The sequence below is a fragment of the Lichenostomus cassidix genome, chromosome 21, assembly GCF_008360975.1.
Source record: "Lichenostomus cassidix isolate B80296 chromosome 21, HeHo_3.0, whole genome shotgun sequence".
Lineage (NCBI taxonomy): Eukaryota > Metazoa > Chordata > Aves > Passeriformes > Meliphagidae > Lichenostomus > Lichenostomus cassidix.
In genome coordinates, this window is record NC_139501.1 from 4345066 (window position 1) to 4365795 (window position 20730).

Consider the following 20730-nt stretch of genomic DNA (forward strand, 5'->3'; position numbering starts at 1 on the left):
CCAAAGTGACAGCAGTGAGCCAGGATTTTACAAGGGTAGCAAATCCCTCACCTTGCAAGGCATTTCTGCTCCACAGCAGGAAAGTGGGAGAAGCAGATAAGATAACCAGCAGACTCCATGTGGGAAAACATGGAATAAAACAGACCATCTCCAGTCCTGGAGAGCTCCAAAGAGCTCCAAGCCTTCTCTGCCTGATTTTAGGGCTGGCCAGAGGTAAATGGAGAGGAGACCACCCTGTTTCAAAAGAACCCTCTGACAGAAACTCTCATTTTCCATCCAGGCTTTGCAAATAAAGACCAAAAGGGAAAACAGAAAAAGATAAATACAATTAATATTTCAAAGGGTGTTTTTTGTAGGCTGAAGGAAACACTGCAACACAGCAAAGCTACAGAGAAAAAGGTTTTTTTTTGTTGAAGCAGCAAAGGCACAAAGAAACATCTGCACATCGTTTCATGACTTTTAACTGGCATTTTAGAGCTTGGCTAAACCAACAGCTCAGTTGTCTGGCACTTCTAAAACTGGCATTCAGCACAGATGCTTAGTGGAAAGATGATTTTCTTTTGGTAGTGCTGACGCTGGATTCCCATCAATGGGGTTATTGCTGCATTCCCATCAATGGGTACATTGCTGTACTTTCTCCTGAAATTAAGAGCCATTTTCCACCCTGAATCTGAGGCTCAGCCCCAGCACAAGCTGCACACTCTGTGCACTGAGATGTCCTCCCCACAGCTGCAGATTTCAGAAGCCAAAACTCAGTTTTATAGAAGTGTCAGCAGTTAATGTTCTCCACTGCTAAAACTGCACCTAAAAAGGACATAATCCTCCAGATCCATGTAATGTCACTTCCTCACATCCCAACACACGTGTGGTTATTGATTCCCTACCTGTGCATCCATCAGGAGGTGCCTCATCAGCATCATGGCACTTTTCAGAGATTCCTTCTCGCTGGGCAAAAAGGCATCTTCATCCTCATCCAGGGCTTTTGACTTGTTGATGATAAAATGGGAGATCTGGTCGTTCAGGGAATGCAGAGATTCAACAGCTGTGGAGACAGAGAGGGAAAGCAAAAAAAACCAGGAGTGAAACAGTGCTGGAGGAAGCCAACATGATTTTTTCAGTTTGAGATGAGTGTCATTTGGTCTGGAAAAGTATAGCTGGAAATAATTTGTCCCCATTAGCTCTCTTGGATTCTCCTGAGAAGACCAGCAAAGGCATCATGCAGACCCTGAGCAACCTGGTCCAGTGGAAAGTGTCCTGCTCCTGGCAGGGTGGGTGGGAATGAGGTGGTATTTAAGGCTCCTTCCAACCCAAATCATTCCAGGATCCTATGGTTATGTTTGTAAGCTCAAGTAACAAGTCATGGCTAAAGTAAAAATAAGGGGGAAAAAACATTAAGTCAGTCTCTTGACTCCCAGCCCAGAGGCTGCTCCCTCTGAAGTGCAGGGACCCAGAACTTCAGACAACATGAAGGATAGAAGCTGGAAAAATTGGCTTTTTATTAGCTAGAGGAGGAGTGAGTCAGCCCAACAACTGCAATATTGCTAATTTTCTTTCTTCACAATTATTGGTATTTGAGTCACTTTTAATCTTTTAAACTCTGCTCCGTGGGTTCAAACCCCAGGGATTGCAATGAGACTCTGCTGCCAGCCATGCACGTCAGAAATCACCACCTCACAGCTCGCAGAAATCCCCCAGCAATTCCACAGACTCCGTGAAGCTGCAATTGATATCTGAACCAATGGCCACATCCATCTCTAACCCAGTGAAAAGCTCTGCACTTCCACGGATTTGAAAAATCTGCGCCGCGATTTGCTTTTCAGCCGCCGCGAGTTTGGAGGTTTCGGTTTTTACTGCTGCCTCGTTAAATAAATGAGGCCCAAATAATTCTGGAGTGGATTTCCTTTGTGCTGGTGGCTCAGGCAGCGGAGCCCTTTGATAAGCTCAGAGTAACACATCACTGTCACACCCTGAACGTGCTGCAAATCCTGCCTCGCTCGGGCTCTTTGTGAATAAAGCAGTGTGTTATTTAGGACTCTCTGACAAACTGATCTGAAGAACACAAGGCAATTGAAATATGCTCGACCTAGTTCTGTCTAAAGGAGATCTTACCACGAAATTTGAAGTAGTAAAGATTAGCCAGAAATCACTTGTTGAGGAGCAAATCTTCCCCAGACAAAAGGGCCACAACAAATCATGGTTGTGTCTCCAAAATGCAGGAGGGAAAGAGTAGAATCCTCCCCACTGAGAGGGTTTATTTTTCATTTAAATAATCAAATCTGTGCCTGACAACACCTTGGGGAGGGGATGGGGAGGATTCCCAACGCTCAGGGTGTTCATGCACCTCCTGCTGACAGAACAGGGGTTTGAGGCTCACTGTGATGGAGCATTGCAAACCACACCATAAATCACAGAATCATACAGGGAATGGCTTGGATTGGAAGGGATCTTACAGATCATCCCATTCCACCCTCCTGCCATGGGCAGGGACACCTTCCACTGTCCCAGGTTGCTCCAAGCCCTGTCCAGCCTGGCCTTGGACACTTGCAGGGGCAGCCACAGCTTCTCTGGGCAACCTGTGCCAGGGTCAGTCCTGACTGTGTGACAACTGCTTGGGACTCATGTCCATCCCACAGTCCTGTTTGTCTCATCTGTGTGACCCAAACACCTCCTGCCCCTGGATCTGGAGGTTCCCAGGTGATGCTCAGGAGCACACAGAGCCTGGGGAGCAGCGTGGCACAAAGGGGTGCTGGAAACCACGTGGAGCAACATTTCTCCAAGTCACCACTTAAAAATGATTTTGTAATCATATGTCCTCACACCAAGCAACACTCACAAGCCCAGGGAGCTGCAGGTTTCCCATCCAGCAGAGCAGCAGGCACACGGCTGCACACAGGCAGCAGCAGGTTGGTTTCCTTATCACTTCTAGACTCAACTAGCATCTCTATCAGACACTGAAAGCCATCTCAGCGGCACTAATGCACCACTATTGATCCATCCCATCCTTTCTGACTGAGGAAGAATTGAGGATGGATCATTTTTTTCCTAGTCTGAAATTTTGGCTGGAGCCCTAAGCCCACATCTGCTTTCAGTAATACAAATGTACACCAGAGTTCTCCTCCTCGAGCTGATGGCTCCCTTCCAGATTTACACAGGCTGTGACCAGAAATTGGTACATGGAGAACTTCTCCCAGCCTTTCTGATTCTAATGCAATTCAAAACAAACTAAATTATATTATCCTAAGTTATTCCAACCTCCTTATCTGAAGCAAGAGCTCTGCATTCTCTGAAATTTATTCTCTATTTTTCTGTCTCTTTGGGAAGTTCAGTGCTGTTGGAGCAGTTTGTGGCACATGAAGCTCAGGGGGGCAAAAGCTTCTCTCATTTGTAATTCTTTAGGTTTAGAGGGATACCAGAGAAATCAGAAAAAGTTTTTCCCACATTTTTTTTCCAGTAAGAATGTGGGAAAAGCAGATCAGTATTGACTTGAACCAATTTTTAGAGGGATCTGCCACAGTGCTGTGTTTATAGTCTGCTTAGCAAAACAAATCTTTTCCCATGAACACAAAGGAAACTGTATTGGAAAATAAAATCCTCTGAGTCTTCCTCATGAAAGTAAAAGAGGCATTTCCAGACCTCCAGCCTACACACACAGTGAAAACAAAGCTGAAAAGACCAAACCATTCCTGACACTGTTTTTCTGGAAGTCCTGTGTCAATCTGCAACACAGCTTCCAAAGGGCCCTTCCTACAAGCAGAAGAAATTTGATATTTCTCATTTAAATCAAGAGAAACTTCCTGCCTTTTGCCCACTAAAAACCTAAAGGAGGAGAGAAGGATAATGAGGCAAACCCTTCATCTCTCACAATGTCACAGCTCAAACATTTCTGCTGAGCAGCACTTCCACTAACCCAGAGAGTTCTTTGTGAAAACATAAAATTCTTCTTAAAGGAAAAAATTATGGATCTCAGATAGAAACACAGGTATGTTAAGTGGAGATTAAAAGATACTTCTTGGTCCCCTAAAATGAAAAAGAAACCAATGAAGACAACACTTTTCCTTTGCCCTGTCATTCCCCTTGGCTGGAGTTTGATAACACATCAGTAATTCTGCAAGAGAGACAACCAGCTAAGTAAAAGTTACAGCTGTCAAAGTCCTGCCAGCATCCCAGCTTTTCCCATTCCAATTTCATCATTTCCTCACTTCGAGGGTCAATTCCAAGAGCTGAAGGAACCATAACAATCCTCTGTCAGCGCTTTGACCTCACCCCAAAAAGAGGGTAAATAATGTCTTAGGGGGTCAGGGGTTCTGCCTGCTGCTGCCAGAGGTGATGTGCTGGGCTGGGCTGCTCAGCTGAGGACCAGCTGAGACCCCCAGCAGCAAGAATGGGTTGAAAAAGTTGGTTTTTTTTGCAGGGCAGAATCACCAGAGCCTGAAGGACATGCAGGGGAAAAAGGAAATTGCTTTCTGTCGGAGACGAGGGAAAAATTATACTTGCGCCAAAAACTCATTCAAGGAAGAGGCTGAAGCAATAAAGTTGTTCCAGGAGACCCCATTTTATACACTCCAGCTACTGCCCAGATGAGCACAAAATAAAATAAAGCATAGATAATGTATCCTGAGATCTACTGACAAAAGCCAGCAGAGTCTAAAATTAATTCTCGGCAGCGGGAGTGAGTAAATGAAAGAGGACGGACACCATCATAATTTTATCAAGGGAGGCTGCAGGAGGATTCCTGAGCTCATCTGCTGACTGCACATCATGGAAATAGAGGAGATGGTTAAATCTGTGTGAGCAGTCAGCTCTAGCCACTGGGGATCTGCTCCCGTGGAGAGAAAAGTCCAAAGCTGCAGTGTGTGGATGGATCCTTTGAAACTCCATCCCGAGGGAGCAGAGCTCAGAGCTCAGGGCTGCCAGGGAAAGCTCGCTGGCTAACGAGGTCCTTGCAGTGTCTGCACAGGCTGGGCTGTGTGTGGGCAAATTGTGCAATTCATTGGTGTTTCATGTTACCAAAGAGCTTCTCGAGTTACAGCCACGGGGGCTGCTTGTGCAGGGAGGAACAGGAAAATATTCAAAGCGCTTCAGACCTTCCCTGTCTGAGCTCTCACTGTGTTTTCTGCGTGGCCACTGCAGGGCTGGAGTCAGGGCTTGGTGACACGAGGGGCTCCTGAGTGTCCAAATGCCTTCCAGCATCTCCCCCATTAGGGAATAATGGAATGGTTTGGATTGGAAGAGATCTTACAGATCATCCTATTCCACCCTCCTGCCATGGCAGGGACACCTTCTGCTAGCCCAGGCTGCTCCAAGCCCTGTCCAGCCTGGCCTTGGACACTGCCAGGGATCCAGGGACAGCCACAGCTTCTCTGGGCACCCTGTGCCAGGGAATCACCTCCCTCACAGGGAAGGATTCCTTCCCATTAACCCATCTAACTCTGCCCTCTGGCAGTGGGAAGCCATTCCCTGCTATCCTGTCACTCCAGGCCCTTGTCCAAAGTCCCTCTCCAGTTTTCTTGGATTCACTTTTGGCACTGAAATGACTCTAAGATCTCCCCAGAGCCTTCTTTTCTCCAAGCTGGACATCCCCCATTGAATTGTTGGATTTACAAGTCCCAATGGAAACCTCAAGTCCCAGCTGAAATCTCTTTTTGGTGAGTAGGTAAAAAAATCTCAGATGATTGACTAAATTTCTTGAACTACATAAATAAAAGTTATGGAATAAAAATAAAAATAAAAGAATAAGAATGTTATTAATCAAATTATATCTGTCTGTGTGACTTCTGTCCCGTGAAGGATGATCCCTCTCGCCAGGAGGATGCTCTCATTCCCTTGAAAGAGGTGAGAAGGGAAGTTTCCCCTCCTGCTGCCTGCAAACCTGAAGTTTGGGGCATTGAAGACACGGAGAGACCAGCAGCATCTTCTGCTTTCTCTAAATCACAGCCAGTTCTGAAATACTCCCTCTTCCCCCCTGCAAAAACTTCTCTCTGCACAGGTTTTGGGAGAAATTAGGAATGTTCTTGTGAAATCTCCAAATTCTGCCTTTGGAACCAATAAGCAGCCAGCCCTGCAGCCTTGGAAATCCAAGGCAGTTTGGGTTATGGCATGTAGACACTAAAATGTGTAAAATTAAGGTATTTATAAGGCTAAATTATAAATAAAGCCCAGTGTTATTTATATTATCGGGGTTGGCTGATGTGTTTTTTGCTTGGTCCAGAAAAAAGAGGACATGCAAGACACACAACAGTTCATTTTTGCCAGATTAATGACTCTGATTAGGAAGCCTTTCCTGCTGTAGCATTTGCTAATTGCATTTGGACACATCAATTATTTTATTCACTTAGCAGTAGAAGAAATTTCCCTTTGTAAAAGCCAAGCTTGTGGAATCCTAGAGTCATAGAATCATGGAATCATTTAGGTTGGGAAAGACCACCAAGATCATCAGCCTTCAACCAAGTCGCCCTGTGCCAACTAACATACAACACAAAGTGCCACATCTGCTTTGTTTTTGAACATTTTTATGGATGGTGACTCCACCACTTCCCTGGGGAGCCAAATTCCAATGCTTTCCACCCTTACAGTGAAGAAATTTTTCCCAACACCCAACCTGTCTCCCCTCTCAAACCAGCCCTGCTTTAACACCTCTCCCTCCCACCCAGGGGAGAAGCTGTTCTGCAAAACCAACACCCACAGGCATCAGGATCACAAGGCTCTGAGGAAACAGAACCCATTTTCCTCTAGCCAGCCTGTCCTGCCTCTCTGCAGCTGGAAAATCCACCCTGAGCCATCTGCCCCAGCCATGTGCTTCTGCCAGACGCTGTTGACAGACACAGCCTGGCAGCATCACTGGGAAGAGCTCAAACTGAACCACTCCATAAATATTTTCTCCTGTTATGGCTAAGAAGAGACCTACAGCTTTTTCCCTTCCTCTGTGGCCTTTAAACTTGTTTCAAAGGAGGCATTCAACGAGCCCCCCTCGCAGGAATAATTTACCACACCATTAAGTGGAGAAGGAAAAAAAATCTGGTGTCTGCATTAGGGGCTCAATCACCTCTCAAGAAACACTGTGAAGAGCCCATTACAGTAATTACTGACGAGCTGGTCTCCCTGGGCTGTGAATGGTTTGTGTGGAACTGGCAAGGAGCTGCTTTCAGAGCTTCCCAGATGCAAAAGAAAGCCATCAGACCAATAAATGGCACTAGAGTTGCAGAGGAAAACATGCTCAGCAATAAAGCTGGTCATTTCTTCAGCTTATTAGTTTCTCTTTACCAACCCGACCTTTTTGGAAATGAAAATGCCATCAAGAAGTGGAGCTCTGCAGGGCAGGAGCAGCTCTTTAATAATCAAAGTTTTTTCATTGACATCTCCTTTATGCAGCAGAAACTTCTTTCTGAGGTGAACTTTAAACCACTTCAACCAAAATGTCAGTTTGGCATTGTCCTTAAACACATGAATAAGTTTGGAATCTAGCAACACAGAAATAAATTTTGCAATTTCTCATTACATTCTCCCTCCATTTTAAAGCCCATATTTGAGCAGGAAAAGGATGTGAGTTCTAGACCTGTCTGCAAGGACAGATGTCCATATTTCCCTTGGAGAAACCACCTGTTGCTAAAAAACTCCAGTTTATGTAGCCAAGATATGTCTGAACTGAGTAGGGAAAGAAGAGCTGTTGCTGTAATTTTCTGTTCTTTCTGAGGTTTTTTCATCAGCCCTTTGGAAAGGTCTTTTCTCCTTTGTCTCAGTTTTTCAGCTCTAAATCACAGCCAATGGCAGTAGTGAGATGAAGGTCACTAGAATTTGGCCAAAATTTGAAAAATAAAAAGGCTCAGTGTTTCCTCTCACTAAAACACTGCCAGGGTCATTTAGAAAATAAACAATATTTCCCTGTTTGTGTAAAATCTCACTAGAGCTACGAGAACATCACGCAGCTGAAGAAGTGATCCCATCCCTAAAAACTTGCTTATTCACCCCAGCTGCATTAGTTAAAATAATAAATATTATAATAAAAAAATACCACTCACCCTAAAATAAAAAAAAAATTCAAATTTATGTAAATTCTCCTGTTCTGTTTATGGTTAGGATGGGAAAATGGAGTTGGAGCAGAGGCTGAGGCAGCTGGGATGAGGTCCTGCTGCTCTGGGCAGTGCCTTGAGCTGGAAGAGCTCACAACTGCCAGCAAACCCAACTCCAAACTTCGTGGCTGGGCTGTTGTTGTTTACAGAAATATTCGAGATGCTGAACTCCCCAGAGAGCTGCAAACTGCCAGGCCAGGAACAATGTCAAACTTTGAGAAATGCACCAGGCACTGTGCCAAACCAGCAAATCCAACCCCTGCAAGAGCAGCTCCATTCCAACCTGCCAAGAGCCAAAGAAACCTTTCCAGAGGTGACACTCCCAACCCTACAGCTGCTGCTTTCCCCTTGCTGGAATCATTTATCTGTCACCTCCATGGCTGATTGTGCAACTGTGATATTCCAGAAACAATAGCTGTTTAGATAAGAAGGAAGAGAACAACAGAAATTTGGGTGCCAGCAGCAGGATCAGACATCCAGCTGCTCTGGAGGAGAAATGTGCTCCCATAAAAGCTCCTGAATGGCACAGGATTGGTTCCCATTTCACCCAAAATGAGCTCCAGGGTTGTGGATGGATCACCTAAACCCTCAACCTTCAGTTCCCATCTCTACACACATCCTGCAGCTCATGGAAATGTCACAAACCAGAGGGGACACTGGTGACAGACTTGTTTGGCTTCTCCCTGATATTCAGCCCCAAACTGGAAGTTGTTTTGCTTTAACAAGCAAACAGGATGCTCCATCTCCTTGGTGTCAAAGGTGGAAGAAAATTCTTCCTGAAGGCAATTTAACAAATCACAGTTTTTTCTGGAACTGAAACTAGGAAAACAACTGAGCTGGGTTTGTTTCCCACCAAACAAATGCAGAGACTGAAGTTTTATGTGCTGCTGTGAGTGCTGAGAAACCAATTAATATTGTCTTGTTAATCTGCTGAGGTTGCAACAGTGAGAGAGAGTCACCAGAAATCCTGAAAGGGGCTTAAAAAGCAAGATGTAAAAATGAAACAAATGGCGTTTGTTCACATCAGCTCCTGAGATCTTTGTTTCGCCCCCAAAACGGCACTTCTTTTAACCAGAAATGTTAGGAACAAAAAAACCCAAACCAAACAAAAAAACTCAAACCCAAACCAAAACAACACAACCAGATTTGTCACATCAGAAAAATGCCAGTGATCCTGAGACTTCAATAAAGTCATGAAAAGCAGCAATCTGCAAATCTCTCGCTGCGTGTGCCTGTGTTTGTTCACAGATAAAAGGAGGGATGGAGAACTCTGTTCAAGCAAGTATTTAAATTTCCTTGGGAGCTGCCTTCTTGAGCAGCTCTGCTGCTTAAAACCTGGGATGTGACACTAACAAAACGCTGGGCTTAGCAATTCTATCTCAGAAAAAAAAGAAAAAAACCCCTTTATTGGCAGAGCATTAGAAAAAAGCTGAAATTCAAACAGTGGAAACACAGGTTGATAAACCTCTCTGAGCACAGCGGATCAGAGGGTCAAGTTTTATCAAGCACTCACCAACCCAGCTGTCTCAGGGAGCCTGGGAGGTGGATTTAGTTCCTGCTGCAGATAAAGGTGATGCTGAGGACCACACCAGCTGCTCCAACTGCACCCAAACTGCCTGCAGAGCCCCCAAGCAGCTCCTGACTGGTAATTGTTTTATTCCTGCGTTTGCTTCTCACCCATTCCCATTCATCCACTGAAATAGCAGCAATTCCTTTTTGAGAAATCCACACCTTTTTTTACTCATCTAAACCATGCAACTCATGGGATAATGTCACCTGTGGGTGTATAATACCCTGGATATTTTGAATTATTTGCAATTTGTGCAATTTTGGCATTCCTGTGTCCATTTCTGCCTGATTTTAGCTTGTAGCATTGCAGCCAATATCCCCAACCCTATTTATGTGGAATAAAAGAAAAAAAACTACCTAGAAAATAAAGATAAAATGAGACTATACTCAGCATTTAATAACCTTGACAAGATTATATCTTCGGAGCAAAATCTTCACGTTCAAGACACTTCTTTAGTGTGTCATTTATTTTTATGGGCCCAGAATTGAACAAATTCCCCTAAAATAAAACAGATTTTTCCAGACCAGTATTTAAACTTGTTATTTCTGTAAACTGCATCTATAAAATGCCACAAAAAGAGTATTTTTTTTCCCTGTAAAGTATATTATCCTGTGATCAGTTTTGTCTGTCTCCACAGCTTCAGACTTAACGTTCCCTGTAAGTAAGAACAAGTCATGCAAGCAGCAGGTTTAGAAGCTGTGCCAGGGAATAATAGGAAAAATTTCTTCCCATAAAGGGTGGTCAGGCACTGGAATATGCTGTCCAGGAAAGTGATGGAATCATCATCCCTGGAAATATCCAAAGTGGATGTGGCATTTGGGGAGTTGCCCACGCAGGAAATGTGTCAAACTCTTCTGGGGTGTTTTTCTCATCGAAAACCCCACAAGTTGTTAAGGGAATGTCAACTGGAAGGTTTCATGTAGAAAACATGCAAGTCCTGATGATTTTTAAGCTCATTCCTCCTCCGGTGTTTGGGATGGCATTTTAACAGAACTCCGTGGGCACTTCATGTTTCTTTTCAGTAATGTTTTCATTCCACCTGAGCATGAGCATTTGTCAGAATTATGACATTTCCAGCAAAAAAAAGAACAAGTAGGGCATTCAGTAGTAATTACAGAGTATTCAAATGTTTGTCTCGGTTGGAATAATTATTTTTTATATATTAGATTTTCTATTTTCTAGCTGCTCCTGTGAAGGTGCTTTTAGCTCTCTTGTATCCAATGGGATGTGCAGTGGGGAAGCAGAACCTCTTCACTTTTTTCATCTAGTAAAACCTCATGTGACACTAAGTGGATTTTTCTTCCTGGTGACCATAGGGGAAATAATTTGTTTCTAAACTTCCCTACCTGCAGAAAACAATGTCTTCTTTGTTTTGAGTTCCCTTGGTTTTGTGATTTAGCTTTGAACCTTGACTCCACGGCCGAGCGATTTTATATCCAAATTACTCACTCTGCATTTGTAAACTTTGCTTGTGGCATTTATTCCAGCAATCTGAAAGCAGTGAAAACTCCAAATATCCCTGCAGACAGGGATAACATATATCACATTAACCTCCTTTCCTCGCTTTCATCTGCAGCCTTTGCAGCAGGCTTGTTTGGCAAAGCAGTGAAATTAAACTGTAATGAGGGATGAGAGGAGTAACTGCCACCAGTTTGGGACTGGGGGAGCTGGGAAGGGCTTTGGAAGGGCTGGGATGTTCCAGGGATTGTCCTGTGCTGAGCTGAGCCCAAGGGAGGCACAGGGAGACAGGAGATCACTGCAGTGAGAGAGGCAGGTGGAACCACAGCAGAGGCAGAGCAGGAGGTGTTGCAATGCCTCCCTCTGTGATGGGGAGTATTAGGGAAATAGAAAAGGTTTTGATTAAAATGTTCAAAACCCCCTGAAGCCACTCAGGGGTTTGTTTTGTTTCAGTCCTGCCCACAGTTCTTGGGCTGCTGATGCAGCTGAGGTGTTTCAGTGTCTGACTTGCTTTTTGGGATGGAGATTAAACACTGCTGGAAGAGCAGCTCAAGGCAGCCATCCAGCCCTGGGCTCAGCCCCTCATGGGTGGGAGATGCCCCAAAAGGAGTCCTGTGGAGCACCCTGCCCTCACTGCCACACTCACCCTGCTCTCCCAGCCTGACAAACCCCTGGCTGAGCCCCACCAGCTCCAGCCTCACTGCTCCCACTGCCTGTCCCTTGGTGGCACTGAGAATGACACAGTTTCTGAGAGCTTTTCATCTTCCTGAGGCTCCTGAACCTGTGTAAACAACCACATTAACGTTGGAAGTTAATTCTCCTGTTAATAACCCAGCCCAGCAGCAGCTGCCCAAGGGAACAACCCTTCTCTTTGGCACAAGAATTTTGATGGATGAAGGGAAAGCATTTAATTTGGACACTTGACTGACAGAAAGTGTCCCTGATAATTACAGCCAAAAGACAGAAGGAAGAAAAGTGATAACACAGCTCCATCAACTCATTTTGGTGTCATACTGGGGGTGACTGGAGACCACACAGTACAAGAGACTTATTTACTCTATTTCTCATTAAGTCAGGGTGAGATTAGCGCCAAGTCTGCTTAGTTTCAATACCAATGCAAAATACTGAGTTGTGTAAATAAGAATCAACTCCCTGAACAGCTCCAGCTGCACAGATCCCACCTCTGCTCTCTCCAGTGGAGCTTCAGTGTCTTTGGTGAACTTCATCCTTACCAGTGGCAATATTTCAGAATGACATGTCTTTCCTCTGAATTGCATTTTCTCAATGTCTCACAGTGAATTCAGAAAGCCAGCCTGACACGAGCTGTGTCAGCAGCATGTGGGTGAAGTGCTCCAGACACCTCTGCCAGCCTGGGGAAGGGAAAAGCACTGGGAAACTGAGCCTTAGAAGGACCCTTGGTCTTTAGAAACCTCATCTTCATCTCCAGCTTCCAGCATTTTCCTTCCACCCACACAGCAGAAATCAGGGAGAGGAGCTGTATTATAGCTTGCCAGGTGCCAAACCCAGAGCAGACACTGCGACAAACACCATCCCTGCAAACCAAGTCTCACCAAGCCTGTAGGACCCAGTGCAGGGCTCCTTGCCTCTCCCATACAAATGGCAGACCAAGGGAGGGTGGTGGCTCGAGGAAAATCCCACAACAGAGGCATCTGCCTTCATCCCTATGGATTTCTTCACCCCACTGAAAAGAAAACGACCCCAAACCTGTTTCCTGCCTCCTCGCTGAGGCAGAGTTCCCTCACCTGAACATCCCTGTCTGCTCCTCTTCCCAGCTTTGCCATGGCAACGAGAAAACTGCGTATTGCCAGTGTAAAACAGATGGGTTATGCTTTTAAATTGTCCCTGTGTCTCTAGCCAGGTGATGATATCTCCTGGATACGAGACATTTAGGGCTGGCAGCACACTGCAGCACGGCCAGTTCCAGACAGCAAACACGTAATGGGCTGCAGCAGCTGCCCAGGGCAGGAGGGAGTTCATGACTTCAGATCCTAAAGCGGGTAGAAAACGGGGGAAATTGGATTGCTGCTTCATTTTGCCGAGGGCTGAGCCAGGCAGGCTGAGAGCAGAGCACACCCTGCTCTGGACAAGCCAAGAGGATGAAACACAAACGTTTCCATCAGGGAGGAACTCGCCAAACTGCAAAAGGACGTTAGGGAGCCAAGCCAGGGTTTCTTAGCAACAGCATCGCATTCAGGGCCATTAACTCCGAATTCCTGCCCGCTAAATCCCGGGCTAGGAAAACCTTCAGGTGCTTATTGATGGCTGGAGTTGAAACGTGTGTTTTGTTCAGTGTGATAAAAGGGGAAATCAAAGGTAAGCCAGTTGAAAAGCAAAGAGTACAAATGGCTGCATGTTGGGGAGGTTTCTCTGGATATCCCAGAGGTGCTGGACCTGCAGCTGGTTTGTAATTAGGATGTGGAGAACTGCTATGGAGAGTCTCTACAGCTGCCTCAGCTGGAGCATTTCTTGCAGTCCTGCTGGAGGATTGGTTGGGCCAAGAAGGCAACTAAAGAGCAGCTCATAAAACAGAGAAAAAACACAGAGAGAGACTCAGAGGGCAAGTAGTGATTCATGTATTACAGCAGTTTGAATTTCCCTGGCAAAGTGCTCCCTATTTGTGGGGCTCCACTGACTCGTTGTGATGCCACTTCTCCTGATTTAGGGGTGGCACAGCAGCTCAGACAGCAGAGCAGGTGACCAGGAGGCTCCTCCTGTTCCCTTTTCACCACCGTTTTCAATATTTCTGTTCTGATGGTAGCAGAAAGCAGCCGTGACTTTATTTCATCCATAAGTAGCTCTTTATTTCCTCAGAGCCCAACAGCCTGAACAGCTCTGCTTCGATTTTGGGAAGCTGCAGTTAAACAGGGCTGAGCTCAGACTGAAAACACCATCGAGAGAATCAAAGTGTGTATTTCACCACATTTCAAAGGGGATTTTAAGACACTGTCAGGGAGGTGGGAGACAGATTCTGTTTGAACCATCCCAGCGCTGGGATGAGCAGAGCTGGTGACACTGAGCTCACACAGAAAACACAAACACACCCAGGGTGTCTCTGTGCAGCATTTTAAACACCACATTTTCACAGTCTGCTCAGACTGCACGTATTCCTCGTGTTTCTCATTAAAAGGCCCTTTTGCTGCTGATCACTGAGTTATCATCAGAGGTCATGAAGAGAAAAAGGCAAGATAAGTACATTTCTAGGCTCTCTCAGTGCACTGGAAAGCTCCCTCCCTTTAAAAACAGTCAGCTCATTCTGGGTTGTATTAATTTTTTAAAATTTTTAATTGGTTTGCATTATTTTTCAGCACTCAACTCTTGCTCTTCCTCCCAGACAAACGGCAAACCTGTCCCAAATGCAGCTCTCAGCCCCAACAACACCCAGATGTCACTTTTATCCCCAGACAAAGACACCTCATAGAATTTTGCTGTGATTTCCATTCGCTTCCCTGTATTAACACCTTTCCAAGTAAGCAGCTTAAAATTACACTTGAAAACACTCCCACCGGTATTTTGACAAGAAGAAAGGATAGATTTGAATCTGCCCAATAACACGCAGCAGAGAGGTAGCCACGGTCAAGAAGCAATTTTTTGGCACAATCTCCAGCACCATCTGCCCAAAGCATATTTAGGTGCCAATTACGGCGCTCAGGTCCACTGGATCCACCCGGTGTGCTCCTCAGCAAAATCCTTCCAATCCTTTTGTAATTTGCGTGAGGAGTCAGGATGATAAACTCCTTAATAATGCCAGCAGATAGCAGGCACGGAGCTGGAGGAGATACAGGTTGCTTTAATGAAAAGAACATGAGGTTTATCATGTTTTTGCTATTAAACGCTGACGAGATTAGGCTAATGAAAAGCAAAAACAACCTCCCTCCCTGCCAGGATTGCTCCTCAGCCTCGGAAATGTTTGCAGTGAGGATATCAGACACCTTCTCGTGGGTTTTGCTCCTCCTGTGCCAAGCACAGCACTGCCACCACCACCACCACAAATTAACATTTCGGTGTAAAACCTCCATCGCTTGGCTTCTCTCACAGTCTCCTCTTGTTACTCCTTGTAATCACTTTTATTTGTATGGTAAAATAAATAATTATCATTTAAATGTAAATAAGTATAAAGGAGAACTGCACACATAAGGGGTTTTTATTTTTTGCCACATCTTAAACCCCTCAATAGCTCCTGTCCTGAGAAAAGCCTTCATTAATGCATATTTCCATACCAAGATGAAAGAAGTGTGTGAGGTTAAAGTTTTCCCTGGAAAAGAAGATGATCTCCAGCTGTTAATGCCATTATGTTCCCACTCATTAGCATCTCTGGAAGCTGACAAATATGGTTTTAATGACATTTTTTCCCCCTTAATGCTTTTAAAAGTATTTTTCCCTTACTGCAGTGCTAATAAGGTGTAAGAGTCCTGTCCTGAAAGCATTCAGTGCACCACAGCTCACGCTCTGCTGCAGTTTTAATGGGAAAATTTCCCAACAAATGCAAATTAAACACAGTATTTAGTGGTACTCAGAGTCAACATGTTCACACGTTAAAACTTTCCCCAACCTATTTACACAAGATTTAATTTTCAATGTGGTTTAAATAAAAATGTAGAGGAGAGAAGTGAGAACTTTTTTTCAAGATGAACTTTGCTTGAATCCAGGTGGTTTTCACTGTCCCAAGTCAGCTGGTAAAGGTATAGCTATCTATCTATGTATCTATCTATGTATCTATCTATCTATCTATCTATCTATATTTATTTATTTATATAAATTATATATATAAACTATTTATAAACATGTGTGTGTTTTATATATATATTTATATAAATTATATATTTAAATTATTTATATTTATATATATGTGTGTGTGGTTATATACATATATATGGTTATATATATAATATATATTTTTTAATATATTATATATAAATATATATATTTTATATATATAAAGACATATATAAAAAACCCATCTGTAGTGGCTGAATAACTATTGGCCACATGGAGAAGCATTCAAATCAAAGCAACTCAATTTAATATTTCTTCTGCATTTGGCTGCAAAAGAATCAATTACATAAATGTGCTTCAAAGGCATCCACCAAACACTGCAGTTTCCTCTGTTGTTCTCCAGCAAATCAATGAGCTCAGAATTGAAATAAATCTTTTTGTACATTTTGGACAGTTTTATAATTTAGAGGCAGATTCCAGCAGGAAAGCCTTGCATCAAGGCAGCAGTTTGGGGAAGATGGATGTTAGCACAATGCCAAACCTAATCAGGAGTGACACGCTGCTGCTATTTGATTCTGCTTATCACAATTATTTATCTCCAATTGTTACTTTTTGCAAAATGCTGTAAGGTGGAACATTTGTCAGCACTATCAGTGAGGCAGAAGCGTGATTACACTCCATTTCCCCACCTCCAGACCATTCAAGCAAACGCTTATTTTAATTCTCTGTAAGTACAGCGTTTGAAAGCACATTTAAGTGTTTTGCTGAAGTGGGTTCTGGATAGTGATAAATGAATCATTATGAGGACAAATTACCCAAACTGGGTCATAATCGACCACACTATGCAAACTCCAGGAGTGGAGTGGGGAAGAGCTGAGTGACTCAGGCAGAGATAACAGGGAAGAGCCTGATTAGCACAAATGAATACAAAGGGCAGATGTGAAGCTATTCAGAATATCATTTGAAGAGTTCACAGCTCTCGCTGACCTCGAATGGGTCTTGAAATGGTTTGAGGAAAACTGGGGGAAGCAAAGATTAGTGACGCCCGTTTTGCAAAGTCTGTGTGTGTTTAGCATGAAAGGGAAGTGAAATTTCCTGGGGGAAATGGCCCAGGAAGCACCAGCAGCTCCTTATCTCTGGGAGAAAGGTGCAGGTGGGATCAGGGGCATTTCTAATAATAATTATTATTATTATTATTATTATTTCAATAAAAACAAACTCTCCTTGTTTAGCCCATGAACTCCACATGAATTCCCTGTCCTGAGGAGCTTTAAGGCTCTCAGCACGTGGGAAACCAAGGGAAGAACACAAACCAGCAGTACAGATGTTCTTATGCCAGTTATTTCCACAGTCTAAGCCATCCTAAGAAAAAGAAGAGATCATTCAAAGGAGGCTTTTCAAGAAAAAATAACTCATCTTTTGTACCAGCTGCAGGATAGATCACACTGCAGCTCCCCTTACTGCCCGTGGGTTTGGCCATCCTTGGATCTGTGCTGCCAAACAGGACATCTCCCTGCTCTGCTCCTGCACTGGAATCTCCCTGACTCCTGGCAAACCTTCGTTTGGCTGTTTTTCAGCGAAGGAAAACTCCAAGAGCATCCACTCCCTCCCTGCTCAGATCCCAGGCCAATCCTGCCTCACTTGGAAGGGAAATCCAAGAGCAAAAGCATCATCCCATCCCCACAGCTCAGCCCAGCCCGGTGGGTTTGACCTCTGCCTGGTGGGCAAAGCCTTTTTTGGCTTCACACAAAGCTCAGAAGTGCCAAACCCCAATCCCCTGACTGCCACGGATGGACAGAGGGGTTTGGAGGAGCTCTGCAGGGCTGGAGGAGGATGTTGTCACAATAACCTCAGAAATAAAACAGAGCAGCAGCTCCAGAGACAAAGCCTTTCATCCCAGCCCTTCCCTAAGCACACCAGAGATGGCACAAAGTTTCAGACAGAGGAGTTAATTACTGTTATCCAGCTCTGTTTAATGTGGCTGTTGCTTTCTGTTGATAAGGAGCAAACAATAAGATTTTGCCTTTCTTGAGGAAGCCTCCAGCCTGTTCGCCTTTGGTTCCTCCTACACGTTGCTTTTGCTCTAACAGAAGTATCTGATATTTTTTTTTATTTGATGGGGTAAAATAATAAACACGAGATGAAAAAGGAGAAGGGAACCCTTTTGGCTGGAAATCTGAGAATGTGGCTGAATTGTTCCTCCAGCTTTATCTTCTGAAGTTGCCTCAAATGAAAAAAAGGAAGGCAGGAGGAGTAATAAATTCATAAAAAGAACTACAATGGGCTTAATCCAAATTCAGGCCTTTTATACTAAGTATCACCAATTTCTGCTATTTTCCCTAGGCTGCTTACAAAAATTCTCATATGGCTGAATCAATTATGGGATTTCCATGTGGTATTGAGACAGGAAAACAAAATAAGTGAAATATTCTCCTCTGGTTAAACTGGTGCAAACCCAGAGATTATTTCTCGATTGGTGGGTTATGATTTCCCAGGACACATAGCAGGGTGCAAAGTGTGGGATATTATATTATAATTTCAGGCAATACAACCCATACTAACTCCTACACCTTTCGAGGTCAAACAATCTCACATAGCCTAAAATTGCCCTGTCATTAATGCATTTTTGTGCATAAGAGATTAAAGCAAATTGGAGGTATTTTCATTTTAAACAAAGGGCCGCCAACCTGGAAGGGGGAAAAAAAAAATGGAATTCAGCTCTGCATTACCATTTGCGTGGGCAAAGGACTGACCTCTTCATCTGCCAAGGCTGCTGTGGGGAACAGTGAGAGAGGCAAAGCACACAGGAATTATTCATGAAGGGATCTTGAAGGGGAGAGGTGCTTGCTGATAACTTCCTGCTTTGATCATTAAATCTCAACAAAAATTAATAAATGAGCCCAGGTGGAGCTGAGCACCAGTTCTGGGGGGGAAGATGGAAGGCAGGATGTCATTTTGCATCTGGAAAGAAGTGGAGAGGATCTGTTCAGAGTGGAGATCTGTCGCTGTTGAGCCACTAGCAGAGAAAGAAGGTCCAGGTTCAAAGTGTGGCATCCAGAAAAAGATTTTATTATTTAATTCCAACTTATATAGACTTTTCAAAGGTCACCCAGATTGGTCAGTTCGAAGCCTCCCCCTAGGCCTGACTGGCCAGGCCTGAACTGTCCATATCTTGAGAAACTGTTTCAACAAACATCCAAACTTGATCTTTGTTTATAAAGCACAGTAAGAAGAGAGAAAGAATTCTCATGGGAAAGGTCTGTGCTAGCCACAGAAATCAGCAAAGCTCCAGCAGGGCAGGTTGTGCTGCTGTTTTCCAAACACAAGGGTAAGGCTCCTCCTGGCAATCCAGCTGCTTCATTGGATGCTCCCTGGCTCCAGAATTTGGGACTCTGGACAGCACAGGTGTTGAGATCAGCCTGCAAACCTGATTATCAGCACTGACTTCCCGCTGTGTGTAACGTTTAGAGGTCAGTGAAATATCCAGAGGGAATATTAAATCAGTGAACACAACACACACTGCCCAACCTCTGCTCTCCAGATCCACAAACCCAATCATTGCTGCCTGGGGATCTTTTCTCTAATCTTCACCATCACTCTGGAGTCAATAGGAGTAAATCATCCCATGTTTAAATACAGAAGCTGCTCCCAGCACAAAGGAGAGAAGCTCAAAGCTACCTGGTTCTCCTCTAAATTACTGGAGCAGCACTCAGTGCCTGTGGAGGTATTTCTGGCTGAGGTGGTGGATTGAAGCTGCTCTGGAGGTGTGAGCCTGCCAGGTCCTGTTTCTGAAGAGGATGAGCTGGAATTTGGGGTGATGGATCCGGAACAGCCTCCTGCATCCCCTGCCACTCACAAAGAATTCCTTCACTGCCAGGAAAGAAGTGTCACTTCTTCGTTCTGCATTGTGGGGCTTTTGGGGTGTTTTCTCTTCAATTTCTCACCCTGTAAGCACTTGATCCCTCAGAAATAAATGAAATAAAGCCACCACACTGGAGGTACTTCAGGTATGGAGATAGTGCCTCAGAGGGAAGGGGAAGAGCAGGAGTTGATAGAGATGAGCATCTCCTCGAGGAAAGAATCAGATTCATAAAACTTTAGGGATGCAGGGCAGGTCACTCCTACCAGAATTCCTGCCAGCTCCTGTGGGGAGGATCTGCCAAATTCAGGGTCTGTTCAGCTGGGATTTCCCCCAAAAGAGGAGCAGTGACATTCTTCTGAATCACCCCAAAATTCAGAGGAATGGGGAAGAGCAGGAGTTGATAGAGATGAGCATCTTCTCGGAGAAAGAATCAGCATCATAAAACTTTAGGGATGCAGGGCAGGTTGCCTCAACCAGAATTGCCTGGCAGCTGTGGGGAGAATCCCCTGCATTCAGGGTGTGTTTAGTTGGGATTCACCCCAAAAGAGGAGCAGTGAGATTCCTCTGAATCACCCCAAAATTCAGAGCAATCAGTGTGGACTGTTCCCCTGTGTTCTGACCTCATGGCATGCAGTAAAAGTCAAAGCAGAGGAATAAAATAAAGTTTAGGGAAGTTTTGTGCTGCTACTCTGCACAATCTTGTGTTATTTTTGTGCAAATTGTGGATCTGGCCCTGTGTGTGTCTCTAACACCCATTTCCACTCAGAAGGGTGTTTTTCTTGACCCTGTTTCTTAACTGTTGGGATTTTTTAGTGCCCAAAGCGCATTGTTTAGCTAATGTGTTCCTTGCCAAATATAGTGACTTTGCTCTAAGCCTCACCCCTTCAAGTCATTCTTTCTGTTAATTTTTCTCACAAGCCTTTCTCCTAACAGCATTCCTCCGTCTCCTAATAAATCACATTTATTAAATAGCAGCAAGAAAGCACTAAACCTAAACTCCTTCAGGTTCCTAAACACCTCCTCTAACAGTGAGAGCAAGC

General features: G+C 44.3%; 1 protein-coding gene across 1 annotated transcript in view; it reads right to left on the reverse strand.

The window, feature by feature from the left end:
• The window catches only part of KAZN (kazrin, periplakin interacting protein), a 195829-nt gene that overhangs the window by 149445 nt on the left and 25654 nt on the right, over window positions 1–20730 (reverse strand). Inside the window, exon 2 of the mRNA XM_085079986.1 lies at window positions 885–1042. Coding sequence (XP_084936112.1) covers window positions 885–1042 — 158 coding nt within the window. The remainder of the gene's footprint in view (window positions 1–884; window positions 1043–20730) is intronic.